General features: G+C 42.7%; 2 protein-coding genes across 6 annotated transcripts in view; one reads left to right on the top strand and one right to left on the bottom strand.

Moving 5' to 3' along the window:
• RPL35A (ribosomal protein L35a) overlaps window positions 1-22,131 on the top strand; it is a 283,976-nt gene that overhangs the window by 245,804 nt on the left and 16,041 nt on the right. The gene's annotated exons all lie outside the window — the stretch shown is intronic.
• DRC9 (dynein regulatory complex subunit 9) overlaps window positions 4,952-22,131 on the bottom strand; it is a 58,640-nt gene continuing 41,460 nt past the window's right edge. For all 4 annotated transcript variants that reach the window (XM_075861851.1, XM_075861853.1, XM_075861850.1 and 1 more), the window contains 8 exons: window positions 20,620-20,867; window positions 16,091-16,219; window positions 15,746-15,827; window positions 12,526-12,687; window positions 11,753-11,827; window positions 8,460-8,591; window positions 6,743-6,844; window positions 4,952-5,240 (listed from right to left, as the gene is read on the bottom strand). In XM_075861851.1, coding sequence (XP_075717966.1) covers window positions 5,112-5,240; window positions 6,743-6,844; window positions 8,460-8,591; window positions 11,753-11,827; window positions 12,526-12,687; window positions 15,746-15,827; window positions 16,091-16,219; window positions 20,620-20,867 — 1,059 coding nt within the window. In that variant the 3' untranslated portion in view covers window positions 4,952-5,111. The remainder of the gene's footprint in view (window positions 5,241-6,742; window positions 6,845-8,459; window positions 8,592-11,752; window positions 11,828-12,525; window positions 12,688-15,745; window positions 15,828-16,090; window positions 16,220-20,619; window positions 20,868-22,131) is intronic.

Genomic DNA, 22,131 nt, shown 5'->3' with positions numbered 1-22,131 from the left:
TACTAAATATGTTGGTCTATTCGATATAACTGTAAAAGAGATTACTTCTATTAGAAATTAGTTGATGTAATATATTTTTGTGCATTTTTTGTCATTGATTTCCATTGTAAAATGTCTGAAGAAAAAGATTAAGTACAAAATACTCCACAATTTTGAGTGTTAATGGCTGTTTATTGGGGATTTTGTAACGGATAACAATCCTTCGTTTCCCTACTTGCTGCAAGTGATTTTTGGGTACCCGCCTCTGTGTGTATATATTATTTTTTTCTTAAATTGCCAGATGAATACAGCCATCCCTCAAAGGTAGTTTGAGCCCCACAGGTTTTAATTGTTCATTTGTAAATGTTGGTACTTAAGTTATGGCATAACCAATCAGAATATCTCAATACATGGCACAATTTGTAAGCTAGAATTAAAAGGGTTGTCTGAAATTAGATTTTGTCTCCCAGAAACAGTGCCACTCTTGTCCATGGGCTCTGTCTGGTATTGCAGCACAGCCCCATTCCCACTGAAGGAAATCAATGGGCTGTCCATGTAATGCCCAGACATGATGCTCGTTGTGGCCACGCTGGCTGATGAGGGGCTAAATGGAAGACCCCCCCTGTTATCTAGAAGTGCCCTAACAGCGTTTTTAAGAGTGAGTTTTGTAAACTATACAACTCATTAAAGTAATTGGTCGAAATAATCACCCTTTTTGTTCCTTTAGTCAACAGTAAAAATGTAGTAATGTATCTTATGTCCAAAAAAATACTTAGGCTTTACTCAAACGTGTGTGATATGAGCCGTAAGAAACGCCACCTGTTCACAGCCAATTTGCACCCGTGAGGGACCCGTCTTCATGGATCCCTAATAGAATTGTCTATTGAGGGATTCATGAAAATGGACAAAAATTGGACCGTCACACGGTTCTTTAAAAGAACGGCCGTGTGAATAGCCCCATAGAAATACATGCAGCCATGTGACGGCCGTGTGAATAGCCCCATAGAAATATATGCAGTCATGTGACGGCCGTGTGAATAGCCCCATAGAAATATATGCAGTCATGTGACGGCCGTGTGAATAGCCCCATAGAAATATATGCAGTCATGTGACGGCCGTGTGAATAGCCCCATAGAAATACATGCAGCCATGTGACGGCCGTGTGAATAGCCCCATAGAAATATATGCAGTCATGTGACGGCCGTGTGAATAGCCCCATAGAAATACATGCAGCCATGTGACGGCCGTGTGAATAGCCCCATAGAAATATATGCAGTCATGTGACGGCCGTGTGAATAGCCCCATAGAAATACATGCAGCCATGTGACGGCCGTGTGAATAGCCCCATAGAAATACATGCAGCCATGTGACGGCCGTGTGAATAGCCCCATAGAAATATATGCAGTCATGTGACGGCCGTGTGAATAGCCCCATAGAAATACATGCAGCCATGTGACGGCCGTGTGAATAGCCCCATAGAAATACATGCAGCCATGTGACGGCCGTGTGAATAGCCCCATAGAAATATATGCAGTCATGTGACGGCCGTGTGAATAGCCCCATAGAAATACATGCAGCCATGTGACGGCCGTGTGAATAGCCCCATAGAAATACATGCAGCCATGTGACGGCCGTGTGAATAGCCCCATAGAAATACATGCAGCCATGTGACGGCCGTGTGAATAGCCCCATAGAAATACATGCAGCCATGTGACGGCCGTGTGAATAGCCCCATAGAAATACATGCAGCCATGTGACGGCCGTGTGAATAGCCCCATAGAAATACATGCAGCCATGTGACGGCCGTGTGAATAGCCCCATAGAAATACATGCAGCCATGTGACGGCCGTGTGAATAGCCCCATAGAAATACATGCAGCCATGTGACGGCCGTGTGAATAGCCCCATAGAAATACATGCAGCCATGTGACGGCCGTGTGAATAGCCCCATAGAAATACATGCAGCCATGTGACGGCCGTTAAAAAAAACAAAACGTCCGTGACACGGACGATTTACACATTCGTCTGAATAAGCCCTTAAAGGGACCAGAGAAAATTGCTCTTCTAAATCCGTATTCAGCAATAAAATGAGTATTGTTTTTGCTAATGCACTCTGTAATAACAGAATAGTTCCACTTTATGTTTTTTATAAATGTTACTTACGCCAATAGGCGCTTACTACATCACCATTTGTGTAGTCACTACCATAATCCTGGTAATAATTGATCTATAATAGTGTAGAATAGTACACTTGACAATCTCACATCTATCAAACGAGACGCGCAGCAGAAAAGTGGAGTAACGTGCGTTATAAATAATGTGCTTCATGTTTAATATCCACCTTTTTTTAATCTTGTATTGTGAAAAAATGCATCAAAGGAGTGTGATTAAACATGACCGGCAATTCTGGAAATCATTGTATAATTTAGGCATTTTCTGCTTACATTTGACATGTGCCCCCCCCCCCCCCCCGCATCCACAGGTTCCCAGTGACCAGACGTTTGGCAAAATATTGTGCTTTTGGCGTAGGTTTGGGTGGTATTTTTTGGAGTGGAGACTTTTCAAATAAGAGACATCCCGCAAAGAAATGTATATCGCTTGGTATACCTCTGGAGCGATGTAAGCAACTGTACGGTATACAGTTGCATATGCTTGGGCTTTACGTTCACATGCATTGTTAGTGTTTCTAGGCATACGTACCGCATAAAGCCAAAATGTCATGTGAACAAAGCCTTATAAAAAGTTATTTTTTTAATCTAATTAGTCCCAGTTCACACTTTACATGTTGATGACTTTTTTTTTAAGCCAAATCTAGGAATGAATCAAACAATTGTGAATAATAAAATGTTTAATGTTAAAATGTAAAATTATACTCCTCCCTTTAGGATTCAGTCCTTCTTTTGGCTTAAAAAAAATAATATAAAAATTGTGAAAATGAGAACTGGCCATAAAACAATTCCCGGTGGTCCATTGTTGAGACTAATTAACATTTGTAAAGTTATCCATAATAGTGTGGCATGTGACAACTATGCTCTTAAAGCAATGTACAATTTTATTCAGAGACTTCTGCCTAGACAAGCACTTTTTATTGTCCTCGCTACTTAGAAGGGTTTCCTAAATAACTTGCCACTGTATTTCAATGGAACTGTCTAAGAGTAAAAAAAGGTTCTATTTAAAAAAAAATATTTGGAGGGGGGGGGGGGGGTGTTCCAGAAACGGTGCCACACATGTCAATGGGTGGTGTTTAGTATTGCAGTTCTGCCCTATTTACTTTATATAGGGATGAACTGCAATTACCGCTCACTGCCCATGGACAATTGTGACTGTCTCTGGGGAAAGAAGCAGACCCTTTCTAATCCTGGACAATCCCTTTAAGTTAATTTGCTGCAAATGTTGCTGTAACTGACAACTGACTTCTGACTTTTATGCTGGCCAGGTAAAACTGCATGCAGACACATACTGATCTTTAGGTGGTACCAGCAGTCTTCTGTGTGGTGCAGAACTGATCAGGAAAGCTATGACCCCCCCCCCCCCGCCCCATTACCAGTGTGGCATATAAGATGTACAGATGGACAAGGTAGGATGGGGAATTTAAACTTCGTAAACTTTATATACGGTTCGCAAGGTTTTATGCTTGTTCATTTTTGTAAATACATTCCATGATTTTAAGATTGTTAAAAGTTTATATTTGTGTCTGTACATCTAGTAGTTTCTCCTCAATCGTTTACTGTTTGTGTTCTTCCTCTGAGTGATACATGTGTTAAACGGAATAAAATGTACCTTTTCCAATATGTTTTCTGATATTTATTTGCTGCTATGAGGTGTAGTAATAAAACAATGTGTCTCCCTGCCGGACATAAGAATTTCCTTTAGGTAGGCAGGTATGTCCTATACACACTAGTTCTCAATGAATTAGAATATCATCAAAAAGTTAATTTATTTCAGTAATTCAATTCAAAAAGTGAAACTCATATATTATATAGATTCATTACACAGAGTGATCTATTTCCAGCATTTTTTCCTTTTAATGTTGACTATGGATAACAGTTAATGAAAACCCAAAATTGTGTCTCAGAAAATTAGAATGTTAAATAAGCCCAGTTTCAGAAATGATTTTTAATACCGAAATGTTGGCCTACTGGAAAGTATGTACAGTATATGCACTAAATACTTGGTCGGGCTCCTTTTGCATGAATTACTGTATCAATGCGGCGTGGCATGGAGGCGATCAGCCTGTGGCACTGCTGAGGTGTTATGGAAGCCCAGGTTGCTTTTATAGCGGCCTTCAGCTCGTCTGCATTGTTGGGTCTGGGGTCTCATCTTCCTCTTGACAATACTTCTGTGTGTGGTTTCTCTTTAAGCACTGACTCCAGCCGCAGTCCACTCCCCAGATTCTTGAATGGCCTTCTCTTGACAATCCTTTCAAGGCTGCGGTTATCCCTGTTGCTTGTGCACCTTTTTCTACCACACTTTTTCCTTCCTCTCAACTTTCCATTAATATGCTTGGATACAGCACACTGAACAGCCAGCTTCTTCAGCTCCTTTTGTGGCTTACCCTCCTTGTGGAGGGTGTCAATGACTGTCTTCTGGAAAACTGTCAAGTCCGCAGTCTTCCCCATTATTGTGTAGCCTACTGAACCAGACTGTTGGACCATTTAAAGGCTTAGGAAACCTTTGCAGGTGTTTTGTGTTGATGAGCTGATTAGAGTGTGACACCATGAGTCTACGATCTTCAACTTTTACCCAATATTCTCATTTTCTGAGAGACTACATTTTGGGTTTTCATTAACTGTTAGTCATAATCTTCCACATTAAAAGAAAATAATGCTGGAAATAGGACACTCTGTATGTAATGAATCTATATAATGAGTTTCACTTTTTGATATTGTAATTCATTGAGAAGGACTAGTATATTCTATATGGTTAGCCTTCTCTAGAACCTCATTAACACTATAAAAGATAAACAAGACATCCAGATTTCCTGATTTTTATTCAGAATTTTAGCAAATTGGTGTGAATGAATGAAAAGGAGTCTATATGATTTACTCAATAGCAGGTTGACTTTAAAAACAATGTTGCACACATCGTGAGATTAAATCTATCCAATTTTTTCCCCTCAAGCATCGTTAACTATCATTTCTTGTTTTTACCTGCTTTTTTTGCTTTACCCTTTTTGCCAGTGTCTTTCCCTTTTTTGCCTTTTGTTTTAACATAAGGTCCCAAACTTTTCCGCACCATTGTGCCTCTCCACCAGGCTTGTATCTGAAAAGAGACGATTGTGCAGAATGTTAATGTGTTAAATATAGGTTTGTGTGTGCATGTGTAAAGAGGTGTGTACTCTGCCTAAGGTGCTTCACACACATATTGTTGTATAAATATCTGTGTCTGCTGACAGGATGCAGGGAAGCCACATTTTGATGAAAAATCACCCATTGCTTTAAACTTTTAACCTACCGGAAGGATTATAGAACCCTATAGTTGTAATTGTAAAAGAGGACAACCAGCAGCAAGGTCGTTGGATATAATCACAAGAATTATGAACATGTCCCTGAAAAGACTGAAGACTAAAGGAACTTATCTAGGTTCTAAATTTTTTTCTTTTTTTTTGTAATGGCTGCAAATAAGATAAATTAACAAAATAAGCTTACGTATCTCTTCCCCATGCGATCCAGTGCTGATGCTACGTCGGTACCTCGGGTGCTCATTTACATGCACTTAGCCCCGCTGAGTCCTCTGGCTGCGGCGGGGCTCAGCAGTTGTGTGGTATTTCTGGCATGATGCCACAATTACGATTTGTCAGCGCTGAACCCTCTGACTGCCGTGGTCATATGTTACGTGTGTAAACAGTCACTGGGAGTGCTGCTGAAGCGTTAGCGCTGGATCACCATGCGGAAGGATAGCGAAGTATTGCTTCTTTTGTTATTTGGTAATCCAGAACCCGGATTATCCCTTTAAGAAGGACATTCTGGAGAAACTCTATCCATACAAACACTTATCAATAATAATACAGTCCTGTTCACACAGTTTTTTGCAGGCAGATTTTGATCTGCCTGCACGCCGTTTGCCGCGCTTTTCATCCGCGGGCAAAAACGCTGCAAAATACGCTTTCTTTGCCTCCCATTGATGTCAATTGGAGGTCAGAGAGGTAAACGCCCGAAGATCGGGCATGTCTCTTTTTCCCACAAGATGGTTTTTCCGCTCGCGAAGAAAAAACGCCTCCACCTCCCATTGAAATCAATGGGAGGCATTTTCCACTGTTTTTTGGCACGTTTTCCGACGCGGTTTCCGTGTCAAAATCTCAGTGTGAACAGGGCCTAATAATTTCTACTATGCTTAATTAACAGCACAAAGTTATAGGCCAAATGTCTGAGGCTGCATTCCCTTGGATCTTATGGCAGCTTTTTTTTTTTTGTGATTTATGTGAAGTTCACTGTTCTCATTGAGACATAGGGCTCATGAATAAAAAACCGTTCTAGCAAGCAACCAGATTTCAGTTGTGCATTTTGATGTCCAGGACGCTGAAACAAATTTTTACTATTAGACAGTAGTCCATTAGTACATCATAAAAGCATTGGCCCACATTTCTTAACACTGAACATGACAGGAGGTGTCATGACGAGGCAGCAGCCCTAGGCTTTGGGCCTGTAACACCAAGCACTGGTAACAGAAGTAAGCTATTATAACAATATTTGTAAACGTACACAAAAGGGAGATTTACCAGAAGTAAAATATAAAAAACCCTTTTGAGTTTCCGGCTAGTTTACCTGAATTGCACTTGCTAGTTCCATCTTCTCCTGTTTCTTCTTCTGCTGGGCTTTCTCTTTCTCTAAGCGATCTTCAGTAATCACCGTCTCATACTCTTCAAACTGCAGGACACAAAACCAATGTTGTACAGACTATACAAGCTCACTAAGAATATACCTAGTGTGATCCAGCATACAGATTACAGCAAAACAGAAGAATAACCACCTACAGAATCGAGGGAGTAGAATTCATGGTCTTTCATCCATTCTATGAAATGTCTTGTTTTGCATCTTCTATTTGACATGCATGGAGAACAGTACAATGGTAGAGAATATATAAGTGAACCACCTATGTGTATTCAAAGTATGTGCTCCATTAACTAATTCTTCCAAAAGGGGTTGTGTGACACTATTGCATGAATGAAGTAAAACTAGGGCCTGGAAATAAAGGCCCTTACGCACACTACCGTATTACAGTGCTGTACAACTATCCAAGTTGTATGTAGCCATGATATGGTACCCATAAAAGTCTATGGGGGTCCTACTGTATCCCTTATTTCATATTGAATTGTTTTTTTTTTTTCCCCGTAGTATTCCATATGAATGTATGTGAGAAGGAAATCAAAAGAACACCAGGGGGGACATAAGAATGGAACAGTGATCTAATAGAAGTGTAATATTTAATCGGGAGACAACCCCTTTAAGTAGTTGGAAGCCATTGTATTGGGCCACAAATGCCTCATTCACATGGCAGTATTTTTTTTTTATTTTTTTTTATAAACGTCAATTTTTTTAAAGAATGGAAATGCAGGAAATAATGCAAAAGAAGGAAGAACGAGAAGGCTGGGTAACGCAGTACGCAAAGTGCATTGTGGGTGGGAAATAGGGGAGACAGAGTAAAACATGGTGGAGGGACAGAAGGGGGTTAGTAAAGAATATCCATAATTGCATTGGATGGAATATCACATAAGACAAAATCAACAAGTAAATAGAATCCAATATTAACCTGGAAATACAGAACAACTTGGTGAAATTCTGAAACTAGTTCATTGGTGCATGATACCGGAAAGGAGAAGTCCTAGGTGAGCCCACCTCATGTCTGCAATCAAGATCTACTGAGTAGGTTAGAGTTTAAGTATTAGAAAAGGTGCCCGCCCATTGGGACCATATCGCCTCGTATCGTGGGACTTTGTCTTCCAAAATAGCTACAATATGTTTAAAGTCTCGAATATCTCTGAATTTTTAAACTGTTTTCTGAATTAAAGGACACTTCCAACGGACAGTAATGGTCCACTTTGCAGCGGCAAGAAAATGTGTTAACTTTTATGTTGTTTTTTGGAGACATTTGGGATCGAAGTGTTAAGAAATGCTGAGCAGGGAGATAGGCTGACATAGTCATTTTTGCCTGCATCAACCTCTCCATACGTTTCCAATGTGCTTTAGCAATTGGCACGTTCACCAAATATGATACAATGTGCCAACCTCTCCACATTACGGAATCATAAGTTCGAATCACGTGGCAGTATTTGGAAGCCAAAACCAGGCTTGGAAGCTATACACAGAGAAAAAGATATAATGGATAGATTTGTACTACTTCCACGTTTTGCATCCACTGCTGGTCTTACGTTACAAATACTGACCAAAATACAGGCGTGTGAATGAGGCCTAACATCTAAAATGTCTTTCTGTATTATTGCTTAAACGAGATGATGTGGATGATTTCAACAGTTATCCTTACTTGCTTTGTTAGATCGCTGAGCAGTGAAAGATCATTTGTTCTAGATGTCTTCAGAGAGTTCAGCTCCGCCTGCTTCTCTTCTGTGTCTTTGTCATACTTCTCCATCCAGTACTCTAACTTCTCTTCTAGTTCCTGATGAATACAAACAACAATCAACGGGATAAACGTATGCAATAGACCTAATAATGCCCTGTTCACACCACTTTTTTTGGCCTATGTCAGATGTATACGTCCATTTTACAAACAAACAAGAAAAAACAGATGTATAATGTATATTACCTATAGATTTGAATTGTGTAGATGTGCCAAAAGTGTGTCCTTCATTTTTTAATTTTTTTTACAGGTTTATGTCTGGATACAGACAGATCCACATCTATGGATATACATTTGGATCCATCTGAATAACAAAAAATATAAAGTATTGTGCAGAAGTTTTAGGCAGTTGTAAAAAAAATGCTGCAAAGTAAGAATTCTTTCAAAAATAGAAGTGTTCATAGTTTGGTTTTTTATCAATTAAGAAAATGCAAAGGGAATAAACAGAAGATAAATCTAAATCAAATCAATATTTGGTGTGACCACCCTTTGCCTTAAAAACAGCATCAGTTCTTCTAGGCACACAGTTTTTGAAGGAACTCGATAGGGAGGTCCGAACATCTTGGAGAACTAAGCACAGATCTTCTGTGGATGTAAGCTTCCTCAAAACCTTCTGTCTCTTCATGTAATCCCAGACAGACTCCATGATGTTGAGATCAGGGCTCTGTGGGGGCCATATCATCACTTCCAGGGCTTCCTTGTTCTTCTTTACGCTGAAGATAGTTCTTAATGACATTGGCTGTATGTTTGGGGACGTTTTCCTGCTGCAGAATAAATTTGGAGCCAAAACAGATGCCTCCCTGATGGTATAGCATGTTGGATAACTATCTGCCTGTACTTCTCGGCATTGAGGACACTATTAATCCTGACCAAATCCATAACTCCATTTTCTGAAATGCAGCCCCAAACTTGCAAGGAACCTCCACCATGCTTCACTGTTGTCTGCAGAAACACATTATTGTACCGCTCTCCAGCCGTTTGGTGAACAAACTGTCTTCAAATTTTGTCTCATCAGTCCAGAGCACCTGCTGCCATTTTTCTGCACCCCAGTTCTTATGTTTTCGTGCATAGTTGATTCGCTTGGCCTTGTTTCCACGTCAGAGGTATTCTGGCCAGACTTCTCCAAACAGTTGACGGGTGTACCTGAGGCCCACTGATTTCTGCCAGTTCTAAGCTGATAGCACTACTGGACATCTTTATGATTTAGAAGGAAAGTAATCATGATGTGTCTTTTGATCTTCTGCACTAAGTTTCCTTGGCCGACCACTGCGTCTATGGTCCTCAACGTTGCCCATTTCTTTGTGCTTCTTCAATAGAGCTTGAACAGCACATCTTGAAACCCCAGTCTGCTTTTAAATCTTTGCCTGGGAGAGACCTTGCTGATGCAGTATAACTACCTTGTGTCTTGTTGCTGTGCTCAGTCTTGCCATGGTGGAGCTGTGACATAAAACGGTCATCCACAACCGCACCTTTTGTAGCAGTGTTTGGCTGTTCCTTACCCAGTTTTAAGCCTCCTGCACAGCTGTTTCTGTTATAGTTAATGACTGTGTTTCAACCTACATATGAAACTTATGATCATTATCACCTGTTTGGTATAAGTGGTTAATCATACACCTGACTATAATCCTACAAAATCCTTGACAGTGCTAGGGTACCTAGAAGAATTGATGTTTTGAAGGCAAAGGGTGGTCACACAAAATATTGATTTGGTTTAGATTTCTGTTCATTCACTTTTGTATTTTGTTAATTTAAAAAAAACAAAAATGAACACTTTTTTTTTTTTTAAAGCATTCTTACTTTGCAACATTCTAGCGAGCATCACATCCTGTTTATTTTTTACCCAGGAACAGCACCGTGCATATATGGTTGTGGCTGTGCCTTGTACTCAGCGCTGCACCTTCAGCTCATTGGTGGGGGTTCTGGGAGTCAAATATTGATGGCCTATCCTAAGGATAAGCCATAAATATTTAAGACCCATGATCATGCCTTATGTGCCCTATATTAGACATATATTTTTCTTTTCTTCAGATGGATCCAAGAGAAGATCTATAGATGTGGAGCCTTTTAACTACATAGGATAATACATTTAGGACTCCTGTACGCAAGACAAAAAAGTTGTGGGGTTTGCATGTGGAAATTCGCCAGCATGTACACAAAATTAATTGAGATGCTGCAGATTAAGAATCCGCACCGCATGTCCATTTCCGCACTTTTTTTCTGCAGATTTTTTCCGCTGCTACTGTAATAAGCTGCGAATTTGTCGCATCATTTTTGTCTACAGTGCAGGAGACCTAAAGGTAATTTGAAGGCCCAATTATCTATAGTTTCTTTTACTGACAAAATGTTTGGGAAAATTCTTTATAAATTTATATTGTAAATATTAAGCATCAAAGGAATAAGATACGGCATTCATAAGAAATGAATCAACGCCCAAAATATTTTGAAGGACGGAAACCAGTATATAAAAGTTTTAAAGGTGTATTCCCATAGTGGACATTTATGGCATATTTACAGGATATAGTAAACTTACAAGAAACCTCAAAAAAGAAGAGAAGGGGGGTCCCCAACAAACTACAAAAACAACCTAGAAAGCACAAAAGCACGGGATATAGCACCCCAATAGAGGGTACAAATATATCACTACCACGTATCGTAAAAAATAGAGATCTTTATTAATGAACAAGAATACATGGTATCACGGAAATATGAATAAATATATTTAAATAAAGCAGGTCATATACGGAGAGCAGCATCTGTGAGGTATAGATGTAAACATACCATGAGATAAACCGAGACAACCCATCTCAAAACAAACGTCCCATACCTGTCACGCCATATATACAAAAGATGAATAGCAATGTGGCAATAGCCAAAGGGCAAATAACCGTCTGATGGATAGGGGTCCCGCCGCTGGCGATCTGGTCAGTTAGTGGCCGAGCCGATCGGCAGAAGGTAGGATGGGGGTCAGGCCCTGTTCTAGAGATAGGTGCAGGTCCCAGAGGTGGGAACTGCATCGATCAGACCTTTATGGCATATCGTGTGGATATGACACAACTGTCTAAGATGGGCATACCCCTTTAAGTCATGATGTGTGGTAGATAGAACAATTGCTGAAAATCGAGGTCTGAAAACAATATATGGACCTTTCCAGAATCCTTATATTTGAGTAACTTCACCTATGTGAGAATTGGTTTGCTCACCTGTTGATGTTGCCTTAGGAAGTTTTCAATCTCAACATGGACTCTTATCTCCTCATCCATCTTTTCTTTAATTTTCTGTTAAAAAGAGGACAGGAACCTGTCATAATGTTGGATGTGTCAAAGCACAGAAACTCGTTTATCATATGATATACCATTTGTAGCACTAGAAACTTCTGAAACTGAAAAGCATAAATTCCTATTCAACCAGCAACTATATTTTAAAAAAAACGGCACTGCTTTTTGGGCACCTTTTTACGTACAGGAGTGCAAATGCAGGATAACTGTACCTTCCTGCTATACAGTACATGTGCGTGAAACGTGTTATATGAGGAGCATGTCCATCACAAGCGTAACTCCGCCTGTGCAGCAAGATTGACAGACACCTGCACTAAAGTTTCTTGCCACTAGAAGCTGAGATAGAGGATAGGAAAATGATGACTGCTGTACCCAAAAGGTATTCTAAACATGTAATTTCCCCTTCCCCACATGAGAGCAAGGGAAATATGGGATCTTCTTACTAGTCAATGTAGAAAGTTTGAAGGTGATATTCAACGCAAACCCTCATGTCTAAAATATTGGAGCTAGAACCTCTACTGCAGTTTATTAATGGGTCTCGGCTTCATTTGGGTAAAAATGCCTTTAGTTTTTCATGTTCTGCTCATATTTACTGATCTTGCAGAGTCAATATACAATGTATAAATCCTCTATAATAGGTACCTAAAATGCATTTCAGGGTATTAACTACTCCACAAGCTTCTTCCTACAGGGCGTACCTGGAGCTCCAACTGCAGGTCAGACTCGGCTATGTTGCACTTTTTCTGGGTCTGGGACACTTGAAGTTCCGTGTCCTTCTTGACATATTTGCCTTCAATGCTGGTTTTAGCTTTCATCTCCTGCAATTGATCCTTTAGGTGTGCGATAAGTTCAGTGCGGTTCTGAGAGGACATAAGGGCACAATATTTGCAAAAAACAATTTGTTTGTGTCCAAACTATTGTAAATATAATTGGCAAGTGTAAATGATCAGGGAAAAAAAATCACAAATGATTGTGCCTACGTAAAAATGTTCTAAGTGGTGGCATCTGAAAACATGGCTTGTAGTGACATTTACAAAATTAAGCCACAAAACCGGCCTGTGTCAATACACCCATAATGCTGTGAAACATTGAAAAATATGCTCTACTGGCTCTTCGTATATATTCACGTGCGACACATTTGGCGCCAAAGTTTCTGTGAATGTCCCATTCAGCTCGATGGGGCTTACAAAAATCCATGCACATGCTGCAGAAACAACCCCACTCGGATGTATGGATTGGAATTTTCAGTTGCAGAAATTTCTGCAACCAATCTGCTGTGTGGGAACATACCCTACCCAATCGGATGTATGGAGGGATTTTTTTGTGGCAGAAGATTTCTGCTATTGAAACCTGCCATTTTTCAGAACTTACCCTAATGCCTTATTCACACGACAGGGTCCCGCCCGAGCCCGAGTGTCAGCCGATAAAATCGGCCGTTTTGCATCCGTTCCGGGCCGGGCATATCTGGACAGTGACATCAGGGGCAACTCCTGAAGGGGAATCCCCATGTGGCCAGTGATTCCACTTCAGGAAAAGCCCCTGTCGTCTGTGTCCATTTATGGGCACTGAACGTTACTGGCTTCGCCTGGTGTGGAATCCCCGGTCACAGTGTGTTCGGGGATTCCGCTTCAGGAGTTGCCCCTGATGTCACTGCCCAGATATGGACAGAGACATCAAGCGCTCTGTCCAGGAGCGGAATCCCCGAACACACGGGGATTCCGCTCCTTCAGGGAGCTAAAGTGGGACTAGCACATAGCAGAGAATGGAGATACCTCCCTGCTCTGCTATAGTGGCATCGCTACAGCAGTAGCAGCTTATAGAAGGTGTCGCCGGGCCAGGGCGCTTTTAAAAAAAAAAAAAAAGCAGGGGAAGGGAGTCCGAATGGCATAAACTCCTCCTCCTCACATGCACTCTGCGCTGTGAGGAGGGAGCGAGCGAGCGACGGAATACATGGCCATCACTCGGGACACATTCCGGTGATGGACGTGTATTACCCAGCCCCATAGACTTCTATGGGAGCCGGGTAAACGGACATGTCCCATTTTTTGACGGCCAGGTTTCCCGGGCCGTCAAAAAATCGGTAGTGTGAATAGCCCCATTAGGGGTCTATTGTTCCTACTACAGCCGGGTGAAGGCCTTATTCACACGATCATGTCCGATTTGAGTCTGCAATAAACAAAGTTTTTCATCCATATGAATGTCCGTGTGGTTTTCGTGTTTTATTTACATACCCATAGACTTTAATGGGTGAGTCTGGTCCACAAACAGACCAGAATAGGACATGCTGTGAGTTTCTCACAACTACACGCTTCGTGAAAAAAAAAAAAAGGATGTGTAAATAGCCCTATTGAATTGAATGGGTCATGAGCTGTGGCTAGCCCCCTTCACCCGCCAGTGATTGGCAGCTTTCACCCCTGCACAGTATGGGGAGAAAGCGATCAATTAGCGGCCGGTGGGCAGGGCTAGCCACAGCTCATGAATAAGAGATGCTGGAGAAAAAGGGAATTTTACAAAAACTACTACACAGTCATGTGAATAAAGCCCTAGGGTATGTTCACACAGTGTTTTCAGGCGTATTTCGGGGCGTTTACGAAGGCCTCCAAACATCTGCCCATTGATTTCAATGGGAAATACGGCGTTCTGTTCCACAGGGCGTTTTTTGAAGCCTCGTTTTCAAAAAAACGGCACGTAAAAAGTCGCCTGTGAAAAAGATGTGCATGTCACTTCATGGAACGTTTATGGAGCCATTTTTCATTGACCCTATAGAAAAACTGCTCCAAAAATGCAACGAAAAACGTGAGTTTGCTTAAAAAATGACTGAAAATCACGACCTGTTTTCCCTTGAAAACGGCTCCGTATTTTCAGACGTTTTTAATTTTGTGTGTGCACATACCCTAAGGGTATGTTCACACGTGCACGTCCGTTATGGCTGAAATTACGCAGCTGTTTTCAGGAGAAAACGGCTCCTGAATTTCAGACGTAATGGCATGTGCAGGCGTTTTTCGCAGCGTTCATTACGGAGCTGTTTTTCTATGGAGTCAATGGAAAACGGCTCCAATTACGTCCCAAGAAGTGACAGGCACTTCTTTGACACGGGCATCTTTTTTACGCGCCGTCTTTTGACAGCGGCGCGTAAAAAAAAATGACCGTCTGCACAGAACATCGTAAAACTCATTCAAATGAATGGGCAGATGTTTGACGACGCTTTCAAGCAGTATTTTCGGCCGGTAATTCCAGACGTAAAACGCCTGAATTACGTCCGTAAATAGTGCGTGTGCACATACCCTAACAGTTACATTTATCATTATAGGGCCCTGTGCTGTGAAAGAAGGGCATGCCAGCATAGAATGGGACATGGGTAGTACATTATTCAAACATTCTCGCAAAAACATCTGTATAAGTCTATGTTCACACCTGCGTTCGAAAACTTAGTTGCAGATTCCATCATATTTGATGGGGAAAAGAATGGTGCACAAAGCGCTATTTTTCCCGTTAAGACAACAGACATTTCAACGGAATCCGACGGATTCTAATTCTATCATTACGCAATTAACTGTCAGCATTGTGGATGTAACACCCGGACCCTACGTGGTTCTACTGAACCATATCCTACAGCACTATAGGGATCTAACTGAGCTTAGTATAACCACGGGGGTCAGGATATTGCATCTAGAATGCAGATACTTAAACACAGGTACAATATTCATCTCTGAATTAGGCCTTATAGCGTATACGTCCAATTCATATTTTATTACACACATGCTCCTTGGACTGCACTCCTATTACTATTAAAATCTGTATTAGTGTATTTACCGTGGACGTGTAAGTTTGACTATTTGGATGGCTTGCTACTCATATTGGTTAAATATTAGAATTACAATAAATCATAAAATAAGAAATGCTTCATATAAAATGTACCTGTAACTCCACTTTCTTTTCTTGTTTTACATCTTGTAACTGCCTCTGCAGCAATTTGATCTTTTTTCTCCCCTCCTGTTCTCTGGGGAAGAATTGTGACGTTATACATATTGGCAATAATGTTCTCATATCGGGATATGGAAATTCCTAGGTTTGAAATCTATTATATTGGTCAATGACATAAGGTTATCTGTGTTCACGTGCCCACCCATTATATATAGTCCATTCAGATCCCCACTGCCATCGCTGTTCAGCCGCCCATCCTTCTTACAGGTGTACCCATGTGCTATGACCACTGCTCTACCTCCGGTGTTCCGCCAGACAACCCTTTAAAACTACTATCACCTTGCTATTGTATCGTAAAGGTTTGCTTTTTTCTCCTTCTCGATTGCCACAGCATGCTGAAGGCTCTGAAATGATCCGGATGTTTCCAACTCCATTAACATATCTGCAATGACGTCTGCTGCAAATTGTCTATAGGGCAAAGAACAAAGAGTTACAGCACAACATATGTGCATGAATAGTATACGTAATCCTGTTTATCCTCTTCCTGACCAGGCGCTCATTTTCATGTTTTAGCCAAATTATGGAAGGAAAATGGAAAATAAAGTTGAAAAAAATGTGAATGTGTGATTTTAGGTGATTTTTTTTTATACATCTGGTGCGTGCCACTGGGTAAACACACCTGAATACATATTTGGCAACTACTACCGACTTCAACGATACCAAATATGTGTGCATTTCTTACACGCTGGGCGCAAGGTGGTGCTTACAAACAATGGGGCGCAAACTGGCTTTTAGAGAAAAAGTTTCCAAAGCTTGTTCGCTGACACCATACGACCATTACAGATGTTGTGGCGTTTCCAGTCCACAAAAACTGATCAGTCAGGGACCGACACCCGGCACACCCTTCGATCGGCTGTTTTGAAGCGGCCACAGTGCTTATACGAGCGCTGCTTTCATTTAATTTCCTTTACTACTCACACTGTGAATCCCGGACACACTTGTAGCGGCGGTTCACAGTATTACAGCCTTCTACCATTCAAGTGTATACTGTAATACTGTGAACCGCCGCTACAAGTGTGTGTCAGTGTGAGCAGTAAAGAAAATGAAGGGGAAGCAACGATGGTACAAGCATCGCGGCCCCTTCAAAACAGCTGATCTGCGGCGAGACGGGTCACCACCAATCAGATATTGATGGCTAAGGCTCTATTCACACGACGGGGTCTGAGTGTCTGCCGATAAAAACGGCCATTTTGCATCCATTCCGGGCCGTGTTTCGGTTTTCAACGGCCGATTTTGACCCGTTTTGCATCGGTTTTTTCCCTGTCCGTTTTAAAATCGGATTAATTTTTTATTTTTTGACACACACTTCCCTCTGTAGATAATGCCACACACTGCCCTCTGTAGATACTGCCACAGCCCTGCTGTAGGTAGTGCCACACAGCCCCCCCTGTAGGTAGTGATACACAGCCCCCTTGTACATAGTCACCCCCCATAGTCACCTTTCTCTAGGGGACGGCTCCAGGAGAAGTCCCTCACTTAACTGTCCATATATGGACAGTGAAGTGAGGGACTTCTCCTGGAGCGGAATCCCCAATCCCCGGCCACAGTGTTGCCGAAGCTGTGGCCGGGGATTGGGGATTCCGCTCCTACAGGGAGCAACAAAATACCCTCCTCACATGCACTTCGCACTGTGAGGAGGAGAGAGAGCGAGCGATGGAAGATACGGCCGTCACTCTGAACTTCAAATGATGGTCGTTTATTACCCGACCTCATAGACTTCTATGGGGGCCAGGAGAACGGCCGAAAATAGGGCATGTCCCAAAATCGGTCGTGTGAATAGCCCCATTTGGGGTCTATTGTTCCTGCTGCGGCCGTGTGACGGACGTTTTTTGAACCTCCATCACACGGCTGGGAAACCTGAGGATAGGCCATACATTTTTGTGGACTGGAAAACCTCTTCGACCCCCCAAGAATGATTATTTTATGGAAATCAGACCCCAAGGTATTAATTTAACGAAAGTCTGCCATGTAAAATGTCTGCAGATTGCAGATGAGTTTTGTAAAATCTCATCTACTTGTCTTGTACTGGAATCCACTGCAGACTTTGCCTGCGCAAATCCGCAGGTAAAATTTGCAGTGAATCCGCCACATCTAACATCACCCTAAGGGTATGTGCACACGGTAGCAGGCTTTTACGTCTGAAAAGACAGACTGTTTTCAGGAGAAAACAGCTGCCTCGTTTCAGCCATAATTGCTCCTCCTCGTATTATGCGAGGCTTCTCTGACAGCCGTAAATTTTGAGCTGTGCTTCATTGAGTTCAATGAAGAACGGCTCAAATTACGTCTGAAAGAAGTGTCCTGCACTTCTTTCGACGAGGCTGTATTTTTACGCGGCGTCGTTTGACAGCTGTCAAACGACGACGCGTAAATGACAGATTGTCTGTACAGTACGTCGGCAAACCCATTCAAATGAATGGGCAGATGTTTGCCGACGTATTGTAGCCCTATTTTCAGACGTAAAACGAGGCATAATACGCCTCGTTTACATCTGAAAATAGGTCGTGTGAACCCAGCCTAAGGCGGGATTCACACGACCGGGTCGTTCCCGAGCCCGAGTGCCGGCCGGTAAAATCGGCCATTCTGCCCGGCCGGTTTGCATAAAGTTATGCATCCGTGCCGGGCCGGGCAGATCCGGACAGTGACATCAGCGGCAGCTCCTGAAGGGGAATCCCCATGTGTTCGGGGATTCCGCTTCAGGAGTTTCCCCTGATGTCACTGCCCAGATATGGACAGAGACATCAAGCGCTCTGTCCAGGAGCGGAATCCCCGAAAACACGGGGATTCCGCTCCTTTAAGGAGCTAAAGTGCGGCTAGCACATAGCAGAGCGGGGAGATACTGCTCTGCTATAGTGGCGTCGCTGCAGCAGCAGCTGCTGCTACTAGCGGCGCCATCGAAGGTGTCGCCGAGCCAGGGTGCTTTTAACAAGCAGGGGAAGGGAGCCAGCGCAGCGCTCCCTCCACCTGCTGTACACCCCGGCCCTGCAACACAGTGTACAGCGATGCCATTCGTCAGAATGGCATCAACTCCTCCTCCTCACATGCATTCTGCGCTGTGAGGAGGAGGAGATAGAGCGCAAGCTCCGGAAAACCCGGCCATCACTCGGAACACATTCCGGTGATGGCCGTTTAATACCCGGCCCCATAGACTTCTATGGGAGCCGGGTGCCCGGGCAAAGATAGAGCATGTCCTATTTTTTGACGGCCGGATTTCCCGGCCGTCAAAAAATCGGTCGTGTGAATAGCCCCATTAGGGGTCTATCATTCCTAATGCAGCCGGGTGCCGGCCGATTTATGAACGGCCGGCACCCGGCCGGGAAACCCTGCCGTGTGAATGAGGCCTAAGGCTTAATTTACACAGTTTTTTGGTGCTGATTTTGATGTGGAAACCGCGTCAGAATCCGCACCAATATACAGCCTAAATTGTTGTTTTTCATATTCAAAATTTGTATTGGTTTTAAGACAAACAGGTACAAACACAGTTAAGGAAAACGATTCCTACAATAGAAAGAACCTGACAAATGAGGGCACAGCCCAAACATGAGGGTGAACATCACATCCTATAGAAAGTGCAAAATACTACAGCAGTCTAAGGAAGCATATGAAAAAGGAGCATTGCTTAAGAAAGAAAATAAAAATACAACAGTTCAGCTTCTCATATGTCCTAAAATGCAATGGCAAAAGTGGGTGAGCGCAATCACAGGAAACCAATGACTTGAGACAGACACAAGAAGGGAAGGAGATGATAGAATGGGAAACAGACAAGGGCAAAGAAGAGGCAAGGGGGAGGGGTTCATGGTGAACCTGGACTCCGCTTCCGGATTATCATGAGAAATAAGAAGCAGCTGTGCACCTTGCAGAGACATGAGTAGAGCAAGCAAATCCCCACACATCTGTATGTAGTCCCCGCCCCGAGGAAGACCACGGGAGAGGATATGCAGCGTATCTCAAGTCACCGCATTACGGTAGGTGGAAGAAGAAAGGAACATAAGCCACGGGGACCAAGTGTATCTGGTAGAAGCAGCCGCAGAATGAGCCAGAAGGTTCTCCATTCGTGGTAGCAAAGAAACCTCCTGGAGAAATTGTTTTTCCCGGGCGGCTGGGAGGCAGAAAAAGCGTTTTACGCCTGCGTTCCTCAATGGCCTCAGGCGAAAAAACACGGCAAAAAAGTGCAGGCAGGTCAAAATCTGCCTCCAAATTCCTTCAGATTTTTTTCTGCCTGCAAAATACTCCACGTACAGGTTGTCCGACCAAAAGATCGCCATGTCCCATAGCCTACACCACAAGTAATGAAAGTCAATGTGGTCGCGTTGCGACCTGCAAGTAACTGTGACACGACAGTTTGGATTTCTTGCAACTGTCATGTCGTGGCAACTTGCGCGTTGCAACTCAACCACATTGACTTTTATTACATGCAATGTAGGCTACGGGATATAGCGATCTTTGGCTGGTCAACCTGTGTCTTACGTGGCCAAAGTCGCTGTGTAGCAGATAGTGTTCACATGGCTGAGCGCCTTACCGTCGGCGCACAAGCGCTGCTGGAGGGAGCAATGTGATCGTTGTGACAGGTTGTAACAACGATCACGTGACCGGAGACCACGCTGAGTGGTCTCTGGTTAAAGTTCCATGATCCAGCTGTCTAGAGTCAGCTGTATCACGGAGCTAAAGGCCTCCGGGGAGCGGCAAACTCTGCAGGACGTTCTGGAACGGCCCTGCAGAGTTAATTGCGGAGCGCCTGGACGTTTATAGTCTATGGGCGGCCGGAAGTGGTATAACAGTAGAACATGGAGTGGCATGAATCTGGTCTTTACCTGTCTGCCTGGACTTTCTTTAGGTTGTCAGAGGTTAAGGGGCTTTGTCTCACAGCCTTTGTGAATTGCACATTGCTCATTTTCAGCTTTTCACTTGTTTCATGGACCTGCTCTTTCAGATCCCGCAGTTTGTTTAACAGAGGAGGAGGTGTTAACTGGATGTCTGCACGTTTCCCAATCAGTTCTTCAAAGTTTCCTTCCATTTGTCTCTGAGTCTTCAAGATTTGACTAATTTCACTTCCAACAATCTGAGATGAGAAATAAAACTGGTATTAATACTGCTATGACTGATACGTACCACTGTAGACGATCAACGGACCTTTGTAAACATCTCCGGCACAGTCAAATATTTTATAAGCCTGATCTCTAGGATGGCTGCTACTTGTTCATGATACATTGATAGGAATTCTGCATACTCCTCAACTGAGATCAGTAATTGTCTTATCACATACCATTTATGTGGTCCTTAAACTCGTAGTTATCTCATAGAATAGAACACAGCGGACTCGTAGTTATCTCATAGAATAGAACACAGCGGACTCGTAGTTATCTCATAGAATAGAACACAGCGGACTCGTAGTTCTCATAGAATAGAACACAGCGGACTCGTAGTTATCTCATAGAATAGAACACGGCGGACCCGTAGTTATCTCATAGAATAGAACACGGCGGACCCGTAGTTATCTCATAGAATAGAATACAGCGGACTCGTAGTTCTCATAGAATAGAACACAGCGGACTCGTAGTTATCTCATAGAATAGAACACAGCGGACTCGTAGTTCTCATAGAATAGAACACAGCGGACTCGTAGTTATCTCATAGAATAGAACACAGCGGACTCGTAGTTATCTCATAGAATAGAACACGGCGGACTCGTAGTTATCTCATAGAATAGAACACAGGGGACTCGTAGTTATCTCATGGAATAGAACACAGCGGACTCGTAGTTATCTCATAGAATAGAACACGGCGGACTCGTAGTTCTCATAGAATAGAACACAGCGGACTCGTAGTTATCTCATAGAATAGAACACAGCGGACTCGTAGTTATCTCATAGAATAGAACACGGCGGACTCGTAGTTATCTCATAGAATAGAACACAGCGGACTCGTAGTTCTCATAGAATAGAACACAGCGGACTCGTAGTTATCTCATAGAATAGAACACAGCGGACTCGTAGTTATCTCATAGAATAGAACACGGCGGACTCGTAGTTATCTCATAGAATAGAACACAGCGGACTCGTAGTTATCTCATAGAATAGAACACGGCGGACTCGTAGTTATCTCATAGAATAGAACACGGCGGACTCGTAGTTATCTCATAGAATAGAACACGGCGGACTCGTAGTTATCTCATAGAATAGAACACAGCGGACTCGTAGTTATCTCATGGAATAGAACACAGCGGACTCGTAGTTATCATGGAATAGAACACAGCGGACTCGTAGTTATCTCATAGAATAGAACACAGCGGACTCGTAGTTATCTCATAGAATAGAACACAGAGG

The sequence above is a fragment of the Rhinoderma darwinii genome, chromosome 4 (assembly GCF_050947455.1).
Source record: "Rhinoderma darwinii isolate aRhiDar2 chromosome 4, aRhiDar2.hap1, whole genome shotgun sequence".
In the NCBI taxonomy this organism is placed as follows: domain Eukaryota; kingdom Metazoa; phylum Chordata; class Amphibia; order Anura; family Rhinodermatidae; genus Rhinoderma; species Rhinoderma darwinii.
The sequence above is the reverse complement of the archived record's forward strand: the minus strand, read 5'-3'. Positions and strand labels throughout refer to the sequence as shown.